Source organism: Ictidomys tridecemlineatus, chromosome 4, assembly GCF_052094955.1.
Source record: "Ictidomys tridecemlineatus isolate mIctTri1 chromosome 4, mIctTri1.hap1, whole genome shotgun sequence".
Classification (NCBI taxonomy): domain Eukaryota; kingdom Metazoa; phylum Chordata; class Mammalia; order Rodentia; family Sciuridae; genus Ictidomys; species Ictidomys tridecemlineatus.
In genome coordinates this window covers 139248602-139269768 of record NC_135480.1, presented here as the reverse complement: position 1 = coordinate 139269768, position 21167 = coordinate 139248602, and the positions used below count along the sequence as shown (strand labels likewise).

Genomic DNA, 21167 nt, shown 5'->3' with positions numbered 1-21167 from the left:
TTTTCTGCGTCTATTCAGATAATCATATGATTCTTGTCTTTAAGTCTATTGATGTGATGAATTACATTCATTGATTTCCATTTGTTGAACAAATCTTGCATCCCTGGGATGAGTCCCACTTGATTGTGGTGCACTATCTTTTTAATATGTTTTTGTATGTGATTTGTCAGAATTTCATTGAGAATTTTTGCAATTATGTTCATTAGGGATATTGGTCTAAAATTTTCTTTCCTTGATATATCTTTGTCTAGCTTATATATCAGGGTGATACTAGCCTCATAGAATGAGTTTGGAAGGGTTCCCTCCTTTTCTATTTCATAGTATAATTTGAGGATTATTGGTATTAATTCTTCTTTGAAGGTCTTGTAGAACTGAGCTGAAATATGTCTGGTCATGGGCTTTTCTTAGTTATTAGGCTTTTGATGGCATGGCATCTTAATTTCATTGCTTTAAATTGATTTTTATAAATTGGGTATGTTTTCTTGATACAGTTTGGGTAGGTCATATGTCTCTAGAAATTTGCTAATGTTTAAGATTTTCTATTCTATTAGAGTATAAATTTTCAAATTAGTTTCTGATTATCTTCTGTAGTTTAGTAATGTCCAAATATTTCCTTTTTCACCATGAATTTTAGTAATTTGAGTTAACTCTTTCTTTCTCTTCATTAGTGTGGTTAAGGGTTCATCAATTTATTCATTTTTTTTTTCAAAAAACCAACTTTTTAATTAATTTTTTGGATTGTTTCTTTTGTTTCAATTTCATTGCTTTCAGCTCTGATTTTAATTATTTCCTGTCTTCTATTGCTTTTGGTGTTGATTTATTATTTTTATTATTTTTCTAAGGCTTTGAGATGTTATGTTGGTATTATTCATTGACTTTTTGTTTTTTAATGAATAAACTCAATGCAATGAACTTTCCTCTTAGCATTGCCTTCATGGTAACCCAAAGACTTTGATATGTGCAATCACTATTCCCCTTTACTTCTAAGTATTTTTTTTATTGCATCCATGATTTTTCCTTCTATCCATTTGTCATTCACTAGTGTACTATTTAGTCTCTATTAGAATAGCTTCTATTTTTTATTTTATCATTGATTTCTAATTTCATTCCATTATGATCTGATAGAATGTAAGATGGTATCCCCCTCCTCCTCCTCCTCCTCCTCCTCCTCCTCCTCCTCCTCCTCCTCCTCTTCTTCTTCTTCTTCTTCTTTTATTTGCTAAGAGTTGCTTTGTGGCATAAGATATGGTCTATTTTATTTTACCGTATTTTGTTTTGGTACTGGAGAGTGAATCCAAGGCACTCAACACTGAGCCACATTGCCAGCCCTTTTTTATACTTTATTTAGAGACAGGGTCTCACTGAGTTGCTTTAGGGCCTTCCTAAGATGCTGAGGGTGGCTTTGAACTCACAGTCCTCCTGATTTAACCTCCAGAGCCACTGGGATTACAGGCATGCTCCACCATGCCCTGAAACATATGGTCTATTTTAGAGAAAGATCCACATGCTGCTGAGAAGAAAATATTTGTCATTGATAGATGAAATATTTTATATGTGTCCGTTAACTCTAAATTATTGATTGTATTATTTATAGTTTCTTTGTTTAGTTTTTGTTTGGAGGATCTATTCAGTAGTGAGAGAGGTATGTTATTTTGTTGTGGTCTATTGGATTCTGGAAATTGAAAAGGTTTTGTTTGATGTACATAGGTGATCCATTATTTGGGGCATCAATATTTATGATCATTATGTCTTGTTGCTGTATAATTCTCTTAAGCAGTATGAAATGTCCTTCTTTGTCCCTTCTGATTAACTTTGGCTTGAAGTCTACTTTATCTGATATGAGAATAGAAACCCCTGCTTATTTATGTGATTCATGTGAATGATGTTTTTTTTTTTTTTTTTTTTCCCCATCCTTTAATCTGTGATGTCTTTGCCTATGAAGTGAGCCTCTTGGAGACAGCATACTTTTGGGTCTTTTTTTTTTTTTTTAATCCAATATGCTGATCTGTGTATTCTGATTGATTATTTTAGGCCATTAACATTCAAGGTTATTATTGAGATATGATTTGTATTCCCAATCATTTTGGTTTATTTCTAGTTTTTAATTTGAATTGGTTTCCTTTGTTTTACTATTCCTTTAGTGTAGTTTCTCTCTTTACTGGTTTTTACTTTTCAAAAAAATTTCATCTTCATGAAATCTTTTGTTCAAAATGTTCTGTAGTGCAGGCTTTCTTGTTATGAATTGTTCTAATTTTTGTTTATCATGGAAGGTTTTTATTTCATCTTAAAATACAAAACTTAATTTTGCTGGATACATAATTTTTGGTTGACATCTATTTTCTTTAAGTGCTTGGTATATATTATTCTAGACCTCCTACCTTTGAAGATCTGGGTTGAGAAATCAGTTGAGATCCATATTGGTTTCCCCCCGTGTATGAACTGATATTTTTCTCTCATAGTCTTTAAAATTCTATTCTTATTCTGTATGTTAGGTATTTTCATTATAATGTGTCTTGGTGTCAGTCTGTTGTAATTTTGTACATTTGGGGTCCTGTAAGCTTCTTGTATTTGATTTTCCATTTCATTCTTTAGGTTTGGGAAAATTTCTGATATTATTTTATTGAAAAGATTGTGCATTCCTTTGGCTTATCTTTTATGTCTTCATATAGTCTGATAAATTTTAAATTTGGTCTTCTCATGTTATCCCATAATTCTTGGAAATTTTGTTTATGGCTTTTTATCGTCTTTAGATGGTCAATGTTATTTTCAAGATTATATATTTTGGTCTTCATTGCCTGAGGTTTTGTCTTTCAAGTGTTCTAGTATGTTGTTGTTGCTTCCCATTGAATTTTTAATTTGGTTTATTGATTCCTTCATTTCAAGGATTTCTGCTTGATTTTTTTCATAATCTCTATCTCTTTATTGAAGTGATCTTTTACCTCCTGAAATTTATCTCTAATTTTATTCCTTACATCTTTGGTACATCGTGGGTCCACTTAACTATGCACAATCTAAACTTCTCTGACATATCTTCTTCTGTGTTGTCAGTGGATTCTATTATTGGAGCATCTTGGTTTGTTTGCAGTGCTTGTTTTTTCATATTGTCTGTGTGTCTGCCCATCTAGGGGATCTGAGACAGCACAGTTTCTACCTGTAGACTTACAGTGTCCCTGAAGGTTTTCAGTAGCTTGCCTTCAAAAGGGAAACACATAATTACAACACTCAATGCAAACAATATACAGCCTTAAACCAAATAGCTCCTATTACAACATTCACAGTTTTGTTGCATTAATCAGAAGTGATCTGTTCAATTATTGTCTATAATATAAATAGTAAGTTTGAAAAGGTCTTATAATTTTAATTGATGGACAAAGAGAGAGCAGAAGTAGTGTAGGATGTGATGTTTATGAGGAAGGAAGAGAGAAGATGGTAATAAAAAATTACAGGAAGAGTGAAAAAGAATTAAAAGAGGTTGGCTATTAGTAGGAGAAAAGAGAGGGAATCTAGAGAAACAGGCAAGTGAAAGTAAAATTATATGTAAAGTAAAAATTAAAAAAAGAAAAAAATTAAAAAGAAAAAGAAAAAAGTAAAAGTAAAAGAATACACAACAAAACTCTAATATACTATTCAGACATCCCAGTCCTCAATAAACCGCTGAATAAAAAATTCTTGGTTACAATAATGGTAGAAATGTGAGAGAAGAAAAAAAAAAAGGGATCTCAATAAAAAATTAATATTTTTTTCCATTGGAGTTTAAAAGTTTCTCAGCTTCCCTTCTCAACAGTTAGATGGTGTTGTCTGGAGGTTTTATGCTAGCACCACCCTCAGTATGGTTGGGGTTGCTAGAGTGAAAGGATTAGTCCTGGAGTTGGAACTCCTGAAGGTGGAATGTAGGTTTAGGTATGTTCTGGTCTCTTTGCTTGGTGCTTATTGGTTTGGAGATTTTAAGTCAGCATACTTCCAAGGTCCAGCAATTGCCAGTCCACATTGGAAGACTGCACCCCAGGAATCTCCTTTGGGTTACACCTGTGTGGAGTAGGAGCCTGTTTGTAGCCCACTACTTCATCTGTGGATCCCATAATTCCTGGTGTCTGATTCAGTCTCCAGACATAATCTCTCCCACTCCAAACCTTTCATATTCCTGGTCAGGTACTATTTTTCCAGCCCATCCTGCAAGCAGATAGATTGAAGGGGAAAACTAGGTGGGTTTCCATGACCAGCATTCCCCTGTGTAAACATGTCTCCACACTTGATTTTCTCCTGGTCACTTAGGCACACTCTCTGTCATGTAAACTATGTTTGCCTGGCTCATTTTGGGGGCCAGATTACGGTCTGCCAGTAATCAGCTTTCCCAGCTACTGGGCCCTGTGCTGCCACTGAAGAATGGTTCCTTCCACTGTCCTCCATGCATGCCATGCATGCCACTGAGAAAGATGCTGGCTTCCCTCCCACACACAGATGCTGTGCAGTATAGTTTACTGTTTTGTTTTGTTTTTTGAGCTGTGTCTCTTATCTACAAGCTCTCTGTACCCCAATGTGCTTCAGTTTTCCTGATAATAGCAGTTCCTTTAATTCCTTTATTGCTTTACTGTATTCACATAGGGACTGTTCTGATTTGTGCCTCTATCCAGTATTGCAGCTGTGCGGCTGGGATCTTTCTCTCTTATTTTATTGTACAAGATTTCTTGAGTTCCCAATGTGTTTTCAGTGTCCATTATTAAGTTCCAGTAAAGTCTCCCCCTAATTCTTGATCATTCACTCACCTTGTTGCTTTTCACCTGCCTGTTTTTCTTGGTTCAAGCCACTGTTCTACCAGTGAAGCGACCCCTCCATTCCACCATCTTTCTCCAATCTCTCCCCCCATTTTTGTGTTTTATATTACTAAACTTTTGTTTTTGCTTTTTTACTTGTTCTTTTTAGATATACATGACAGTAGGATGTATTTTGACATATTATACATATATGGAGTATAACTGCTTCTAATTAGGATACTATTCTTGCAGTTGTACATGATAAGGAAATTCATTGGTCATGTATTCATATATCTACATAGGAAAGCTCTATCTTATTCATTCTACTATTTTTCCTATTCCAATTCTCCCTTCTTTACCTTCATTCCCTTTGTCTGCTCAGATAAACTTCTATTCTTCCCTCCTCCACCTTTGTTGTGTATAATCATCCACATATCAGAAAGAATATTAGATCTTTGTATTTTGGGGGGGGGATCGGATTATTTCACTGAGCATGATAGTCTCCAGTTCCACATATTTACTGGCATATGCCATAATTTCATTCTTCCTTATGCTGAGTAATATTCCATTGTATATAAATACCACATTTTCTTAATCCATTCATGTGTTGAAGGGCATCTAGGTTGGTTCCATAGCTTAGCTATTGTGAATTGGCAGAAAGCTTCTAGAACTCATAAATGAATTCAGCAAAGTAGCAGGATATAAAATTAACACCCAGTTTGTAACAATATTCTTGATCTGTTTTTTGTAGTAACCACTGTGAACACTGCAAGCAAGTTATCATCTCTTCTTTCCTGGAACACTGACTATCCCTTCTTGCCCTAGGAAAACCATTCTCCAGGATGCATCTCACTGCATATAGTCAATGTGCAATCATGCCAGAAATACTTCAGACATATTGCTCAGAGAAACAGTCATGAGTTATTAAAACAGGATAGGAAAGGGAAAAGGGGACACTTTCAAGGGAGAGAGGGAGTCTTATCAGAGAAGAGGGGGAAGGCACATCCTTCCTGCCTTCCAGTTTTATTTGGGATTCCAGTGTTACAGAGCTGTGGCATTTGAGAAACTGAGGCAATGTGAAAACCCCCTCTTCAAACCCTGTTTCTTGCAACCAAGTCAGATTTCAAACATGTCACTCAGAGTAATAGGAGTAAGTTTATTGGAGGGATAGGAAAGGGGAAAGGGACTCTCTCAAGGGCGAGAGTGGACCCTCTCAGAGAGGAGAGAAACAATGTGCCTCTTCTGAACTCCAATTTTATTGGGGATCTCAGAGAAGTTCCCAGAGAGTGTTGTCCAGGTCTACCTCTTGACTTTTGACTGACATCAGGGTGACATCAGACTTTCAAGTCCTCAGTGCCAAAGTGGCAACTCTAGGTTATCTTGGCCCATGCTGACTGGTTCTAAATGGATTCTTAAATGTATATTCTTACAGATTGTGTGGTTAGGAGGAATTATCCTTATCTTGCAGAGTTTCAGGATCTGGTCACAAAAGTCTTCCTTTTCAGGGAAACTTGGGTTCCTCTTATCAACATTGTTTTGGGCCTGCATTTCTCCTATGGCAAACAGATAGTGTGCTGAGGAATGTGACATATCTTGTTCACTGAAGCCAGGCAGGGCTATAGGTAAGTTGCTTCTTGGATAAGAAAGCATGTAGCAGTCAGCACAGTGGGCCCACTTGGTAGGATTATTCTCTTAACCTCATGTTCTCACTATCCTCATCTGTCTGTTCCCTAACATTTCCAGAGAGTTTCCAGAGTGTTCCACACTGGAACACTCCTGGCTTTTTTCAGCAGAATGACAATCTTTCAAGTTCGTATAGCACTTGACAACTCTAGGTCATTTTGGTCCATGCTGACTGGATCTAATTGGAGCCTGTTTCTACAGATTTTATGGTTAGAGGGAATTATCTTTATCTCCCTGAGTTCTGGTCTATGTTAGGGTCACAAAAATCCGCTCAGTCCCCTTCAGAGCAGCTTGTGTTCTTTTTATTGGCATTTGGGGCCTGCATTTCTCCTGCAGATAACAGGTTGTTTGCTGAGGAATGTATAGCCTGTTGACTTATGCCAGTCAGGGCTGCAGGTAAATCTCTTTAAAAAAGAAAACCTGGGGATCAGCACAGTGGGCCCAGTTTTTTGTAGAATTATTCCCTCAATGTTATGTTCCTAATGCTCACACCTGTATATTCCCTATCAGATATAAAATCAGTGGGCCTTGGTACTGGGTTTGGGGTGACAAATCTGTCATTTACTGTCTGTGTGAACCGAGGCTATCTACCCACTTACACTCTCTAGCTCTTTGATTCCCCATCTGGAAAGTGGGAATAATATATCTCCATCATAACAGTTTTATTAGAAAACAAATTCCTTCATTAAGTGCAAAACAAAGCACTTAATGTTTGGGACTCCTAGGTCCAGAGTACTTACTATTCCAAAAGGATGTCAAAGTTAGTATATGTTCTGCTAAGGACATAGGGCAGAAAAAAATATTTTTACCCAAACTACCAGTTTTGGTCTCATTTAATTCATAAAATTTATTTCTAATTGGCATTATTTCAATTATCAAATCATTTGATATTAAGCTGGGATAGAGATGGCTGAAGTGTTTCTGACTAGTTTTTCAGAGGTTCAGTCTCCTTTCTAACATTGTGGAATGCTAAGTAGAATACTCAGATGCCACTAGCTTCCCCTGGGATATAAATTAATATGTATACTACATTCTATGTCAACTATTTTAATTACATTACAGACCATTTAGAAATTACTTACTGGTTTAGTCTTACTGAACATTATAAGTTAAGTCTGTGGGAAAAAAAAATTGGGATGGATGGATGGTCATAATTCTTATAAATTTTGAGGACACCTAGCATTTAGATTCCTTTTTATTAAGTGATGATTACTGTGTTCAGTAATTCTCCTAGTTGGGTAGCAAATCCTACCAAGTATGATTCCCCAAACAACTAAAGGACAGAAAAAAAAAATTATTCATTTCAGTTTAGGACTTGATTTTTCTTTTCCTGTTTATTTCTATTTTTAGGGAAAAAAAATGAACTATATTATTTTATCTTTCTCAGAGCTGTTACCATTTGTCAGAAAGACAGAACTTCCAAATTGCAGGAAACTACATATCCCAGTCTGGTGTCTTCCATCTGCATCTCCATGGGGCAACACCTCCCTCACCACTAAGCCTTTAATTGTGACTTTTCCCTGCCCCCACTGTCTTTTGTTCTCTAGAAGACACTGATTAACATTTGCTAATGTATGCTAATAAGCATTAATTACCATCTCTGATGGGACCAAAAGCAGCTCTGCAGAGGAAGGGTAAAGGTGCCTCAGAGTTTAGCCAGCCTCTCCATGATACTTTATGCCCCTGAACAATAGCTGCTTTTACTGCCTCACAGTTCTGTAGTGTTTTTTTGTGTTTTCATTTTGTTTGTTTATCCATGGACCCTGACAACCATTCTTCTTCATCACTTAGTCTGTTGCAGGGATGCTATGGAGAACAGAAAGATTTCTTTTTGTTCAGAGTAAGCCAAGAAAAAAAGCATGGATACTAAGGGTTTATAATACACATTTGTATTTTCATCTGGTTGTTATTTTGGTGTGCTATTACTAGAATAGGTTTTAGCCACAAAAACGCAGCACGAGGGATTATATTTTGGTTCCACCACACTTATTTACAGTGGTTGGCCTTTTTGGTGGAAATTGAAATGTGAGAGCACACACTCTGAGTATGTATTATGATAGCATGGTTAAATGAAAAATGTTTCCTCCCCCAAATAATATAAATGCAAAGAAAGAAAGACTCACCATTTACTTCTTTGTAACTTCAGAGAACCCTAAATGCCTTTGTAAATAACTATTTATTTATTGAATATATATAGTTTTTTTAAAAGCCAACTGTCCAAACCACATAGAATAAGAACGTTTTTTGTTCTTTTTGTAGACAGATGGTGTCGTGAAATGTATAATTGCAGTTTCTCACAAATATTCCAGCCTATAATTTGCCACTTGAAGAACTGTGCTTCAGCATTTCATATTTGCTCTTCTAGCTCATGGGTGGGAGAATTTGGAAGCATACCAGCTACTCACTTTGCTCAGCCTGGGTTTAATTATAATTTATTGTACAATATTAGCAAAAAGAAAAAGTGCAAGAAAATTCTGTGTGCATCCCTTATTTCCCTGTGTGTGTGTGTGTGTGTGTGTGTGTGTGTGTATTTTCATTCTAAAAAGATAGAAAGGGTATCTTTGCTTTAAGTGAATTTCTTTTTTCTTCTCTCTGTTATAAGAGTTAGCCATCTTCTGTCTGCAACCTCATTGTAAAATGTGTTTCTCTGTAGATTTCATTCTGTTTCATTTGGCAACTACAATAATTCACATTGTGTTTTTAATAAAGCAACCATAAACTGTTTTTTATTCTTGACTTCTTCGGGGCCTCAGAGTCTCAAAAATGAAGGGAAATCTAGAAGGAAAATCACAGAAGAATGACTACAACTATAATAGTTATATTTTTTGCCTGCTTCTCTCTATTGGGTGGTTGAGTCTTAACAAAAAACCTAAATTTTTATTCTCTTTGTAATTTTCAGACCACAGGAACTTAAAATAAATAATTCATATCTCTAAGACATATTAATATTTGAAAATAAGGCTGGTTTTCTTGGCATTTATTAAACAAGTTTCCATTAGGGTGTTCTTGAACACATGAACTCCATGGTCTTCTTAAAACTGGTCTTAAGAAAGTTACTAGCACACATAAAGGGAAGATCAGCCTAGCTGTGTTGTATTACGTATTTTTCCCAGCCACTTTGATTATATTTAAGTGTAATCTCATTCCATGTTTCCCATTCCTGAGAATTTTTTAAGTGTCTTAACTAATTTACAGGTTTATTCAAATATTTGATTGATAATTAAATGGTTCTTCATTCAAAGTCTTCCAAAATATCCTGCTTAATTCCATCATTTGAAAGACTTAGAATTATTATATATGAAGGTCATGGGCATCCTCTGGTCCTTACTTAAAAGTAGCAAAAATAAAGGAAGCTGCTTTGTTAATGTGAGCCAGATTCATGGTCTTGCATAGATATTAACCTGAAGGAGGAAGAATAACAGCCCATTATTATTATTCCATTTTGTAGCCAATGTCTTCTGTCCTGGTCCTCACATCCACCAACAGTGTTAGGATAACTGAAGGAAACAGAAATTTTGGCCATTTCCTAAGGGGAGATCATATCTCACTATTGTTTGGTGACCATCTCGCATTCAAGTGGTTCACTGTTGGACCATTCTTCTTTAGGGATAACTTCATCCATTCCTTTTGAAATTTGGATTGGTTTACTTTTTTGTTTAGCTTTTTAAAAAGCAAAGAATCTAAATGCTATTCTTGGCATACACACACACACACACACACACACACACACACACACACACACACAATTTTCCCTGTATCATAATCTGGATCACTATCAGAATTAACGTTATAATAAAAAAAAAATCAGAAATTTGATGGTTACTTGGCATCCACAGACCTAGAATTTTGAGAGCATAAAATTTTCATAGTGTCTATTCATAAGGATCCTATATTTTAAAGAAAATTTTTTAAAAATTGTCACTTATTTTATATAGTTTTACTGACCTGTTTTCCCCTCTCTCTCTCTCTCTCTCTCTCTCTCTCTCCCTCTCTCTCTCTCTCTCTCTCTCTCTCTCTCTCTCTCTCTCTCTCTCTCTCTCCCCCCTGCCCTGACAAGAGAGATTTTATGGTTTTGTTGTGTTAAGTGTCTTATAACTTCTTTATACTTTTATTTTGTTAATTTATATATAGAATGAGGACATTTTACTTTGTAATACACCATCTTAAGATAAAAAGTACCTTTATTTTATTCATATTTTCTAGTTACTAACCTTCAAATTCTCAGTTGGAGTATTGGTGGTACAAATAACTGAAAGTGGTCTGATTTTTGTTAACCTGGGATGTTTTAAAAATATTGAACATTGAGTCCTTTGGGTTATAAACCGGGGAGTAGGAGAGCTGGGTGAAACGGTTCACTTGCTCCCACTGCCTGTTCTCCTTCAGTGCAGTTTTGCTTTGCTGCCTCCAACATCTTGACAGATCTCCCTCTCCTCTGGTTTCGCTGACCTCCCATCATCCCAGGAGAGAGGATTATTTTTAAACCATAAGATCAATAGGCTTTGGGAAGCAGCCAAAGCATGAGGGGGTCATATGATTAGAAATAAGCTAATAGGGATTGCTAAAAGAAGGGATGGCAATAGGCCATCTTAAAAATTGTCCAAGAAAGGAAAGACAATCTACAGCTGAGTTTGTCTTTTGCACAGGCTTTTGCCTTAGAAAAAGTTTTTAGTTTGTTTCTTCAGCATTGCTTTGAGTTGAAGGAAATGCAGGCCAATGTTGATACAGGCAAAATACTATTCCATTTTTTTTTCAGGCAAAATACTATTCCATTCCAATCAAGCTTGTTCTGAGGATTTTAATGGAGTCTTAAATCTCCCAGTCACAGTGCTGCTATTCATTGCTTGATGCTGATGATGCCTTAGCTGAAGGTTTGAATAAAGAACAAAACAGTTATTATTCCAATGAGCATAAAAATGACTTTTTCTTGGCCAGACAAAAGAGTGCTATCAGGCAGGGAAGGCAGTAATGAGAATATGGCGATGATGATCATGCCCAGAGCAGTATCACTTTGGAATGTCAACTCAAGCAGAGGGCATGGGCTGTTCCCGCAATAAACTTCTTGTACCACTTAGAAATCACAGTTCTTTCTTAGTTATTTCTACATGACACCACAGGGATGTCTTTTTTTTAATGAATTTTAAAGTTTTACTCTGTTTGTACCGGAGAAGATGGTCCACGACTCCAGCCTGGCTTTTTCTGTCACTTGGAAATTAGAGAAAACAGTTCTTTCTCATCTCCATGGCTAGGGACATTTGATTTTGCTTCTTTTATTTAACGTATGAACCTACTGAAAAATGCCCTTATATTTTTGTTCATTTAGTAGTGTTTCCTATTTTATTTAATTATGTTTCAATGAATCAATCATTACAAATCAGCATAATAAATTGTGCATTTGTTTTTTTAAATGCTTTGGTTAGTTGTGTTGCAGAGTAGTCTGGGGGTTAGCATTTGCTATTTTCCCCCAGCTCTTTCTCTATTGTACATACTGATAAGATTCTGCTCCAAGGCTAATCTGATATTAAAATGCCTTCCTCAGGAATTCTTTGAAGCTTGGTGGTGGCATTAATTGCAAATAAGAAAGCATGACCTATTGTAGAATGGAGAATATCTTCTTAAAAGTGTCTGCCTTCATTACTGCAAATTCTCTGTAGTGACAAAACTCTTTGTCCTGGGTAGATCCAGTTACCGCTAGCAACAGAAGGCGTATGTCCACTGTGAACAAAAGAACATTTATTTTCACATCCTGAGGCTGATGTTGAGTGATAACATTTTTGCATATCCTAAAAAATTTTATGAAAATACTGTTTGAATGCTTTTATAATAATCTGCTTTGTGAGTGAAATTTATACTCTTGGCATGCATTGCCTTTTCCATATGCCTATCAGCTTCTGAATAATAACCTTTGACAGTGCTAAAGCAGAAATAAAACCAGGGGTTGTTTCATCCGCTCATGGTAACATTGTCATCTTTGCTTTTTTGGATTTATATCATTTCACATTATATAAAAATTAGTAAAATTAATATATTATAGTAAGTTAATAGACTGTGGGGGGCGGTAGGGTAGGAGTGAGTCTGGGGAATAGATCCATAGGTGCTCTACCACTGAACCCTTAAAAAACATTTTGAATTTTGAGATATGCTCTCAGTAAGTTGCCCAGGCTAGCCTTAACTAATCTGTCTGCATCAGCCTCCCAAGTAGCTGGGATTATAGATGTGAACTACTAAGTCTAATTTAGACTTTGTTTTTTAAGGAATGGTGTACTTTTCATTTTTTAACCAAGGCAAGTCATAGAGCTCTGTCTCTGGGTGACTTACTAGAACTGTGACCAATGCATACATTAGTGAAAACATTACGTTTTTATAAAACCTATATGTTCCTTTGTAAAAATGAAGCAAAACAGAAAAAACAGACTGTACAAGTTTGAGGTGGGTAATAAGCAGAAGTATTGTATTATATTGAACTAGAAAATCAGCAATTTTCATATTATCAAGGTGAATCATGTACTGGCAAATTTAAGCTGGATCAATGTGATACCTGTAGGAATATTTGAAATAGGAAAGATCCCAGACTTTAGGCATTTTTTTTTCCTACAGATTTTTTGATGCTTGGTGAAACTGGTTGGAATAAATTATTTTCTATTTTTAAGTAGTTAATTTGGTTATAATAACCTAATTTGTTTGGGCATGTGCCTATAGCTTTGCTAGCAATTCAATTTCTTACAAAATGAAATGACTCAGTAAACCCCAATGTACCTATTGTAATATAGAAGTTATTTTCATATAGAATTTATTTTCATTGAAGTTATTTTGTATTGAGCTGATAGGCTTATGGCTGGTATGTTTTGCAAATCTCTGAAGGCAAGGAAATAGAATTGTAAGGGTCTGGCGAAATGTCGGAGGAAGAGACCACCAAGAGACTGACTCATGCAATTGCAGAAGGGGATTTATTGGGGATCCATTCCAGCGCGCTGGGGCTCCATGCTCACTCAAGAAGGGAGAGCAGCCCAGAGCCCCGGGCAGGGGTTGAGCAGTGCTTAAGTACACTTTTTGGGGAGGGCAGGGACTTTACACACATCACAGTCTCCTTTAACAAATCACCATACACCGTGGGAAAATCAAACAACAATTCTTAGACTTGATTAGTACATTCATTGGCGGGAACAGGGCAGGCTGGAGTGATAGGCCATTCCTAAGGAGGGGGTTACATTTAAACTGATTGGTTCGGGCCCTGTATGCCTACGTGACAAGCTGCACAGGGTCCTAGGCTATTAATCAACTAAATGGCCAGTAGGGAATTGTCTTAACTGCCTCAGGAATTTCAGGTTCTGTGTGTAATTCAGAAACTCTACCATACCTAGTCCTTTACTTTTTAACCCAGGCTTTGCAGGTTAGAAGCAGCTTTACAATGCCTGGTCCTTTACATTTTAACTCAGGCTTTGCAGCTTAGAAACTTTACAATGCCCGGTCTTTTACACTTTAACTTCAATTTCTTTTACTCTTACAGAATCTTTATGTAGGGCTGTATAAGGAAATGTTCATTTTGACAAGTGAGCTAAAATGTTTTTATTAACTGCAAAAAAACATTAACAATGAAAATAATAAAAGTAAGACCATTTACAAGTAATCATACAGCTGTTTAAGTAATTGCTATACTTTTGTTCTTTCTTCAACAGTGAAAATCCAAGTTGAAGAAAAAGAAGATGACATGGAGGAAAGCTCAAGTAAGAAGGGATAAGGCCATTTGGGATGTGTCCTGTGGACAGCAATAAATTCAGGGGGGTGATGCTGTCACCTGTGGGCTTGGATCATCACATACAAGGACAGGAGTGTGTGAGTGGTTTTTAATGGTCTCACAAAAGGGATTAAGTCCAGAAAAATGATCCTCACTCTAGGTTCTATTCAATTGGTACACATCTACATCTACACAGTTTATAATTTGACCATGATCAATTAGATGGTAGTTCATAACATTTTGCTTTTTTATTACTCACCTTTTTTTCCCTGGAAAAGCCTTTCTCTATAAAATGTGTTTTTCTCAGACTGGATCTATCCAATAGAACAGATTGGCTATTTTGAATGAGCTGACCAGGTGGTTCAATTAAAATGAAAGAATATGTTTTATTTATTTTTTTTGGTACCAAATTCATGAGTATTGTCTCCAAATTGCTCTGTTTTACTTTGTGTTGGCTCAGCTCAAGAACATGAATTGTGACCCCTTTTCAGGTACCGAGACCATTCATGGATGGGAACATGAGAAAGACCATTGACCATTATATGAGCAAAAGCTTTGATTTTTGAAGAAAAAAAAATAAAGAAAAAAAAAAAGCAGCCTCTAAAAAAGATTTCAATTAGGGGACACTGGAACTATCAGTTCAGTATCCAGAACATAGCCAGGCAGCCAATGAATGCTCCCAATGCCGATTGTTTTGATTATATAGGTGCCTCCTAAATGAAAAGAGCCCAGAATTTCACATAGATCCTGGTAGCATGACCTGAGTAGAGAACCAAGTCCATTCCAAAGGGTAGCATTGCACACCAGTCTGCATTTAGTAGGTAAACATAAAACATTCACTTTTTAGAATTTAAAACATGTAATCCAGATAAGGTATTAAAGACTACTTTCTGTTTCTAAATAATAATTCATTGAACGATGTGATACCGATGGTTACCAGTGACGAGTTCTGCTCCCTCACATGTTGAAGTACAACATTAGAGAAGCACGCCAAGGCAAGCATTTAAAGCAGGGTTTATTTAAAAAGGGGTAACATAGACTTCTCCTGGGAGGGAAGAAGGGGGCCATAGCTGGTATCCTGGTATCCCAAGAAGTGAGGCGTTCTGCCTTTTTTATAGGTCCTAGGCTTCCTTTGTTTTCCTGCTTCCCTTTCTCTCTCTCCTTCCTGCATACTTGACTAGGCCCAGGAGACGCTCTGTGGGATGAACAAAAGGTGAGCAGCAGATGGGCTGCAGGGGACAAGTTGGAGTGATCTGGGCAGATAGGGGGCATAATTAACAACTCCCTGTAGGGAAGGACATCCCTGAGACAGGTTATCTTAGCAACAGGTTGGAGCAGGGGAAGGTTATCTGGATAAGGGTGGAAGAAGGGTTCTGAAAGAATTAACATTCCAATTCCTCCATTCTTTGGATCTGACACTTGCCTCCTAATATAGGTGCCTCCTTATATAGGAGTCAGATCCTTGACAAATTCTGACTTCAGATGTTTGTTTCATCTATGGGTAAAATATTGCAAGTTTAATAGTTCAGTTTTTTTTTTAATGATTCCAAGCAAATTTATTTCCGAATTCCATCTCCCTCACCCATCTATTGTTACCCTTTAAAAAGTTCTTTACAGCTACTTTAAAATTTAGCTCACTGTGGTTGAAATAATGCCTTATATGATGCCAACCGTAAATGTACTAACACTTGTTCATGGGCCAGAATATGATTTTTTCTGGTGGATGTTCAATGTGCCCTGAATGTATGTTTTGGTGGTGTTAGGTAGATTATCTATAAATGATATAAAGTCAAATTGGTTAATATACTTTTAGTATTTTTAAAATTTTAATTGTTATAACAGCACACAATATGAGATCTATCTTCTTAACCAAAAAGTGTACAAAACAGTTTTGCTAACTATAGTGTTCAGTACCTGCCAGGGATTAGATCCAGGATCCTAATGGATGCTAAAATCCTCAGATGCTCAAGTTGTTAATTAAGCATTTATACCCTGTCATTTATGAATAACAATAGGAAATGGTTTGTACACATTCAGTTAAAGCAGTTATTTTTCTGAATATTTTCAATCTGAGATCGGTTGAATCTGTGGATGTGTAACATAAGGAAACAGATGACTAACTTGTATAGGCACTGTGACTTATAGCAGATTCTTAAGAACTTTTTTTTTTGATAATTGCAAATTTATTTCTATTGAACAATAATTTCCCTTTTCCTTGGTGTCTAGGCAACCACCATTCCCTTCTCTGCTTTTGAGTTTAAGCAACTTAGATGCCTCACATCAGTGTAATCATGCATTGTTTGTTCTATGACTGACTTATTTCATGTGGTATAATATCCTCAAAGTTCATCCACATTATTACATATAGTAAAATTTCCTGCATTTTAAAGCCTGGATATTTCGTTGTATGCATATACTACATTTTTTTTTCAATTATCTGTTGATCATCATTTAGGTTGGTTCTATAGCTTAACTATTGTGAGTAGTGTTACAATCAACTTGGGAGTGCCTCTTAAAGATCCTGATTTCAAGCCAATCCCCACAAACCAAAGGCCTAATGTTTCCTCTGATATGCAGATGTTAATTCACAATAGTGGGGGTGTGCTACTGAAGAATAGAGTTACTTTAGATTAGGTAGAGAGGAGTAAAGGGAGGGAAGAGAGTATGAGGGTAGGAAGGATAGTAGAATGAATCAGACATTATTTCCCTATGTACGTATCTAACTATAAGACCCCTGGGATTCTACATCATGTATAACCAGAAGAATGAGAAATTATGCTCCATTATATATGATGTATCAAAATATATTCTACTGTCCTGTATAACTAATTAGAATAAATTAAAAGATCCTGATTTAAATTCTTTTGGATAAATAATTGATGGATCCTAAAACATGTAAGCTAGCATCTCATTGTGGTTTTGATTTGCCTTTCCTCGTGGTTAGTGATATTGAACATCTCTTAATACCAATTGGTCATTTGTATTTCTTCTTTAGAGAAACTTCTATTCAAGACTTTTGGCTATTTTTAAAAAATGGACTATTACTCTTATTTTCATTTTACTATTTCATTACAGAGGTCCTTGTGTATTTTAAATATAAATCCCTTATTAGATATATGGTTTGCAAATATTTAGTCCCATTCTAGAGGTTGCCTTTTCACTCTGTTGATTGTTGCCTTTGGTGTACAGAAGCTTTTAGTTAGATGAAGTCCTATTTATCTATTTTTGTTTTTGTTGTCATGTCCAAGAAATCCTTACAAAAAACAATATTATATGCTCCCATGAATTCTTTTTGGAATTCTACAATTCCATGTCTTACATTTAAATCTTTAATATATTTTTAATTGATATTTGTGTATAATATATTGATATTTGTGTATAATATAAAATAAGCATCTAATTTAGTTTTTCTGGATATAGATATTCAGTATTTTTGTATATAGATATTCAACACATCCAATGCCATGTGTTGAAGAAATTATTATTTCCCCTTTGTGTATTCCTCACAACCTTCTCAAATATACATAGATTTATTTTGGGACTCTCTGCTCTGTTCTACTGATCTATACGTATATTTTAAAAAATGTCAGTAACATTCTGTGTGTATATATATATATATATATATATATATATATATATTTGTAATTTATTTTGAAATAAGGTGGTGGTGTGATGCTCCCATCTTTGTCATTCTTAATCAAAATTGTTTTGGCTATTTGGGATCATTTTTAGTTTCATATAAACTTTCAGAATTTCAGTCTATTCCTGTAAAAAAGGTGACAGATTTTGAATAGGATTGTTTTGAATCTTTAAATAGTATGATCATTTTGATGATATTAAATTTTTCAATTCATGAACATGGTATATCTTTACATTTATTTGTGCCATCTTTAACTTGAATCATCACACTTTATAATTTCCAGTAAATAAGTATTTAAATTGTAAGTATAAGTTGAACCTTGGTTAAACTGTTCCTAAATATTTTATTCTTTCCCATGTATTGTAAATGTAATTCCTCCATTAATTTTCTTTTCAGTTTGTTCATAGTTAGTGTATAGAAAGGCAACAATTTTTGTGTTACTTTTGTTTTGTAAAATTTTTAACAAGCTTATTTATTTATTATAATAGGTTTTTGTGGAGTCTTCAAGATGTTCTACATACAAAATTTATGTCATCTGCAAATTTTTATTTCAGATATTTTATTTTTCTTTTCCAATTTGAATACTATTTTTTCTTTTGTTTTTTTAGGCTAATTGCTCTGTTTAGGTCTTTTAGTACTATGTTGAGAGTGGGCATCTTTGCCTTGCTCCTGATCTTAGAAAAACAAACAAGCAAACAAACAAAAACAAATATTTTGTTGGCCTTAGTCTTCAATATAGTGAGGTAAATTTCTTCTGTTTCTAGTTTGTTGAAAGTTTTTGCATAGAAGTATTCAATTTTGTTAAATACTTTTTCTCCATCTATTGCTATAACCTATATTTTTATCCTTTATTTTGTTAATGTAGAGTATCTATTATTTGATTTTTGTATGTTCAACAATTCTCACATCCTAGAGATAAATCCCACTTGGTTGTGCTATATTATCATTTCACTAAATTATTGAATTTTGTTCATTATTTTTGCATCTTTATTTACCAGGAATATTAGACAAGAAGTTTTCTTTAATTGCAGTATCTTTGTCTTTGGCATTAGGGTAATGCAAGCCTCACGTTATTTGTTTGGAAGTGCTCCCTTCTTTTCACTTTAATGAAGTATTTCAGAAGAATTAACTTTAATTTTTCTTCAAATGTTTGGTGGAATTTACCAGTGAATTAAGTAAATATGTATACTACCACTTTTATTTTTTTATTTTTTAAAATTTTTTTATTAGTTGCTCAAAACATTACAATGATCTTGATATATTCATTTTTAAAGGGAAGGGACAAGAAGTATTTTGAAAAAAGAGGAAAGAAATATTTGGAGTCAAAAATGAAGAAAAGCTGGGTGTGTTGGTGTGCATCTGTAGTCCTATCTATTTGTTTGGGAGCTTGAGGCAGGAGGATCACTTGAGCCTAGGAATTTGAGCCTAGGAGTCTGGGCAGCATAGTAAGATCCCCACTCCCCATCTCGGAAACAAACAAAGCAAACAAAAAACCAGTAGAAGGACATGGATAATCTGAATTGGAAGTTATCTCTAGGCTGACTGAATTTCTCTAAAATTATTCTAGTTGTATCACTCTCTTGTGATTCCTATTCTTTATTCTAAGACTGTGGCAGTAATATGCACATAGTAGTTATAACTCATCCACTTGTGTTGGCTTTGTAACCTCTCATATTTACATGGTTTTAAAAGTCATGGTATGATACTAAACTCAAAGTCATCTAGTTATCCAAATAAATAAAAACTGGAACTCTAAGAAATAATAATATGTTGAGACCCATATTCACATATTTGAATAAAAGACCCACAAAAGAAATGAAAATTTAGATACATTTATTTAAACAATTTATTTAGACAATTAATTGTGGGGTTGTGGTCTCAGATGTGTGACACTAGTTATTAAAAAGTAAGAATAAACTTTGTTGTGAAAAAGATAACTTTCTGATATTGCTCATTGAATCATCAATTTGTATGTTCAGGTGAAGAAGAAGAAGAAAAGCTACCTAGAAGAGAGAGTTTGAGACCAAAGAGGAAACGGACCAGAGATGTTATCAATGAGGATGACCCAATACCTGAACCAGAGGATGAAGAAACAAGGAAGGCAAGAGAAAAAGAAAGAAGGAGGAGGTTGAAAAGAGGAGCGTAAGTTAGTCCTGATATATAACTGAAAGCATTAGTGATTCAAAAGCACCTGACACTGAAGGACACTGACACTCCTTTTAGGTAGTCTTAAAGCTGGTAATTAAAGCTAATTTTAGAAAGACAGGCTTAAACTGATCCTGCCATTTTATTTCACTTAATCAAACAGATTTTAATAATTGAAATAAATTTGAAAATGAAGATATACTAAAAATGGACTATGAGAAATTACCTTATGAAAGATTCAAGTTGTTATAGGTCATTAGAACTTATAGATAATTTAAATATTTGAAAATTATCCCATTAATTGTATACATTGTTATCTAAGTTAAGTAGAAAACTCTAAGGAGTGAGTCAAATAACTTTACCTTATAGAGAAGGAGTTGCATACTATAGCTAAATGTAGTCTAAAAGCTAAGAATGGTTTTTTTTTTATAGTTTTAAAGGCATAATTATTAATAATAATAAAGCAGAAAAGAATATGGGACAGAATTATATGTATCAGTCAAAGCATAACATATTAACAACTTGGATATTGACAGAAAGAAATTGTGTTGGTCTGTTATAGAGGATTGGTGCTATCATTTCATTGTTTAATATAGCCCAAAATCTTTAATTTCAACATTTTACTGAATGCTGATTTTGTAAAGAATAATATATTTAAAGCTATTTATAAAAAATTCAAGATAATTATTTACTTTTCTTGATGTTATGGTTTGGATTTTGAATGTTTCCCAAATCTCATGGTCCTCAATGCAGCAATATTCAGAGGTGGAGCTTTGGGGGAAGTGATTGAATCATGAAGGATGAAATGATTGGACCAGTGGATGAAGTCATTGATAACTGAATGGATGATTGGAAGGAACTATAGGCAGGTGGGGCATAGTTGAAGAAAGTAGTTCCTTGGGGGCATGCTATGGAAGAATATTCTTATACCTGGCTCCATTCTCTCTGTGCTTCATAGCTGCATTAACTTAGCAGCTTTCCTTTGCCACACCCTTCCACCATGATGTTCTGATGCACCTCAGTCCAAAATAATGGAGTTAATGGATGGTGAACTGAAATCTCTGAAATCATGAGTCAAAATAAACCTTTCCTCTTCTAAGTTGTTTTTCTCATTTATTTGTCACAGCAATTAAAAGCTGACTAGTACACTTGTCTTTCTAGAAATTTTCAGTTGGCAGGTAGGAAGGGAAAGTATGCCCATAAAACACTTCCATGA

General features: G+C 34.9%; 1 protein-coding gene across 2 annotated transcripts in view; it reads left to right on the top strand.

The window, feature by feature from the left end:
- Tmc1 (transmembrane channel like 1) overlaps positions 1-21167 on the top strand; it is a 157293-nt gene that overhangs the window by 30772 nt on the left and 105354 nt on the right. For both annotated transcript variants that reach the window (XM_078047494.1, XM_078047493.1), the window contains exons 3-4: positions 14108-14155; positions 19786-19948. In XM_078047494.1, the coding sequence (XP_077903620.1) occupies positions 14108-14155; positions 19786-19948 (211 nt within the window). The remainder of the gene's footprint in view (positions 1-14107; positions 14156-19785; positions 19949-21167) is intronic.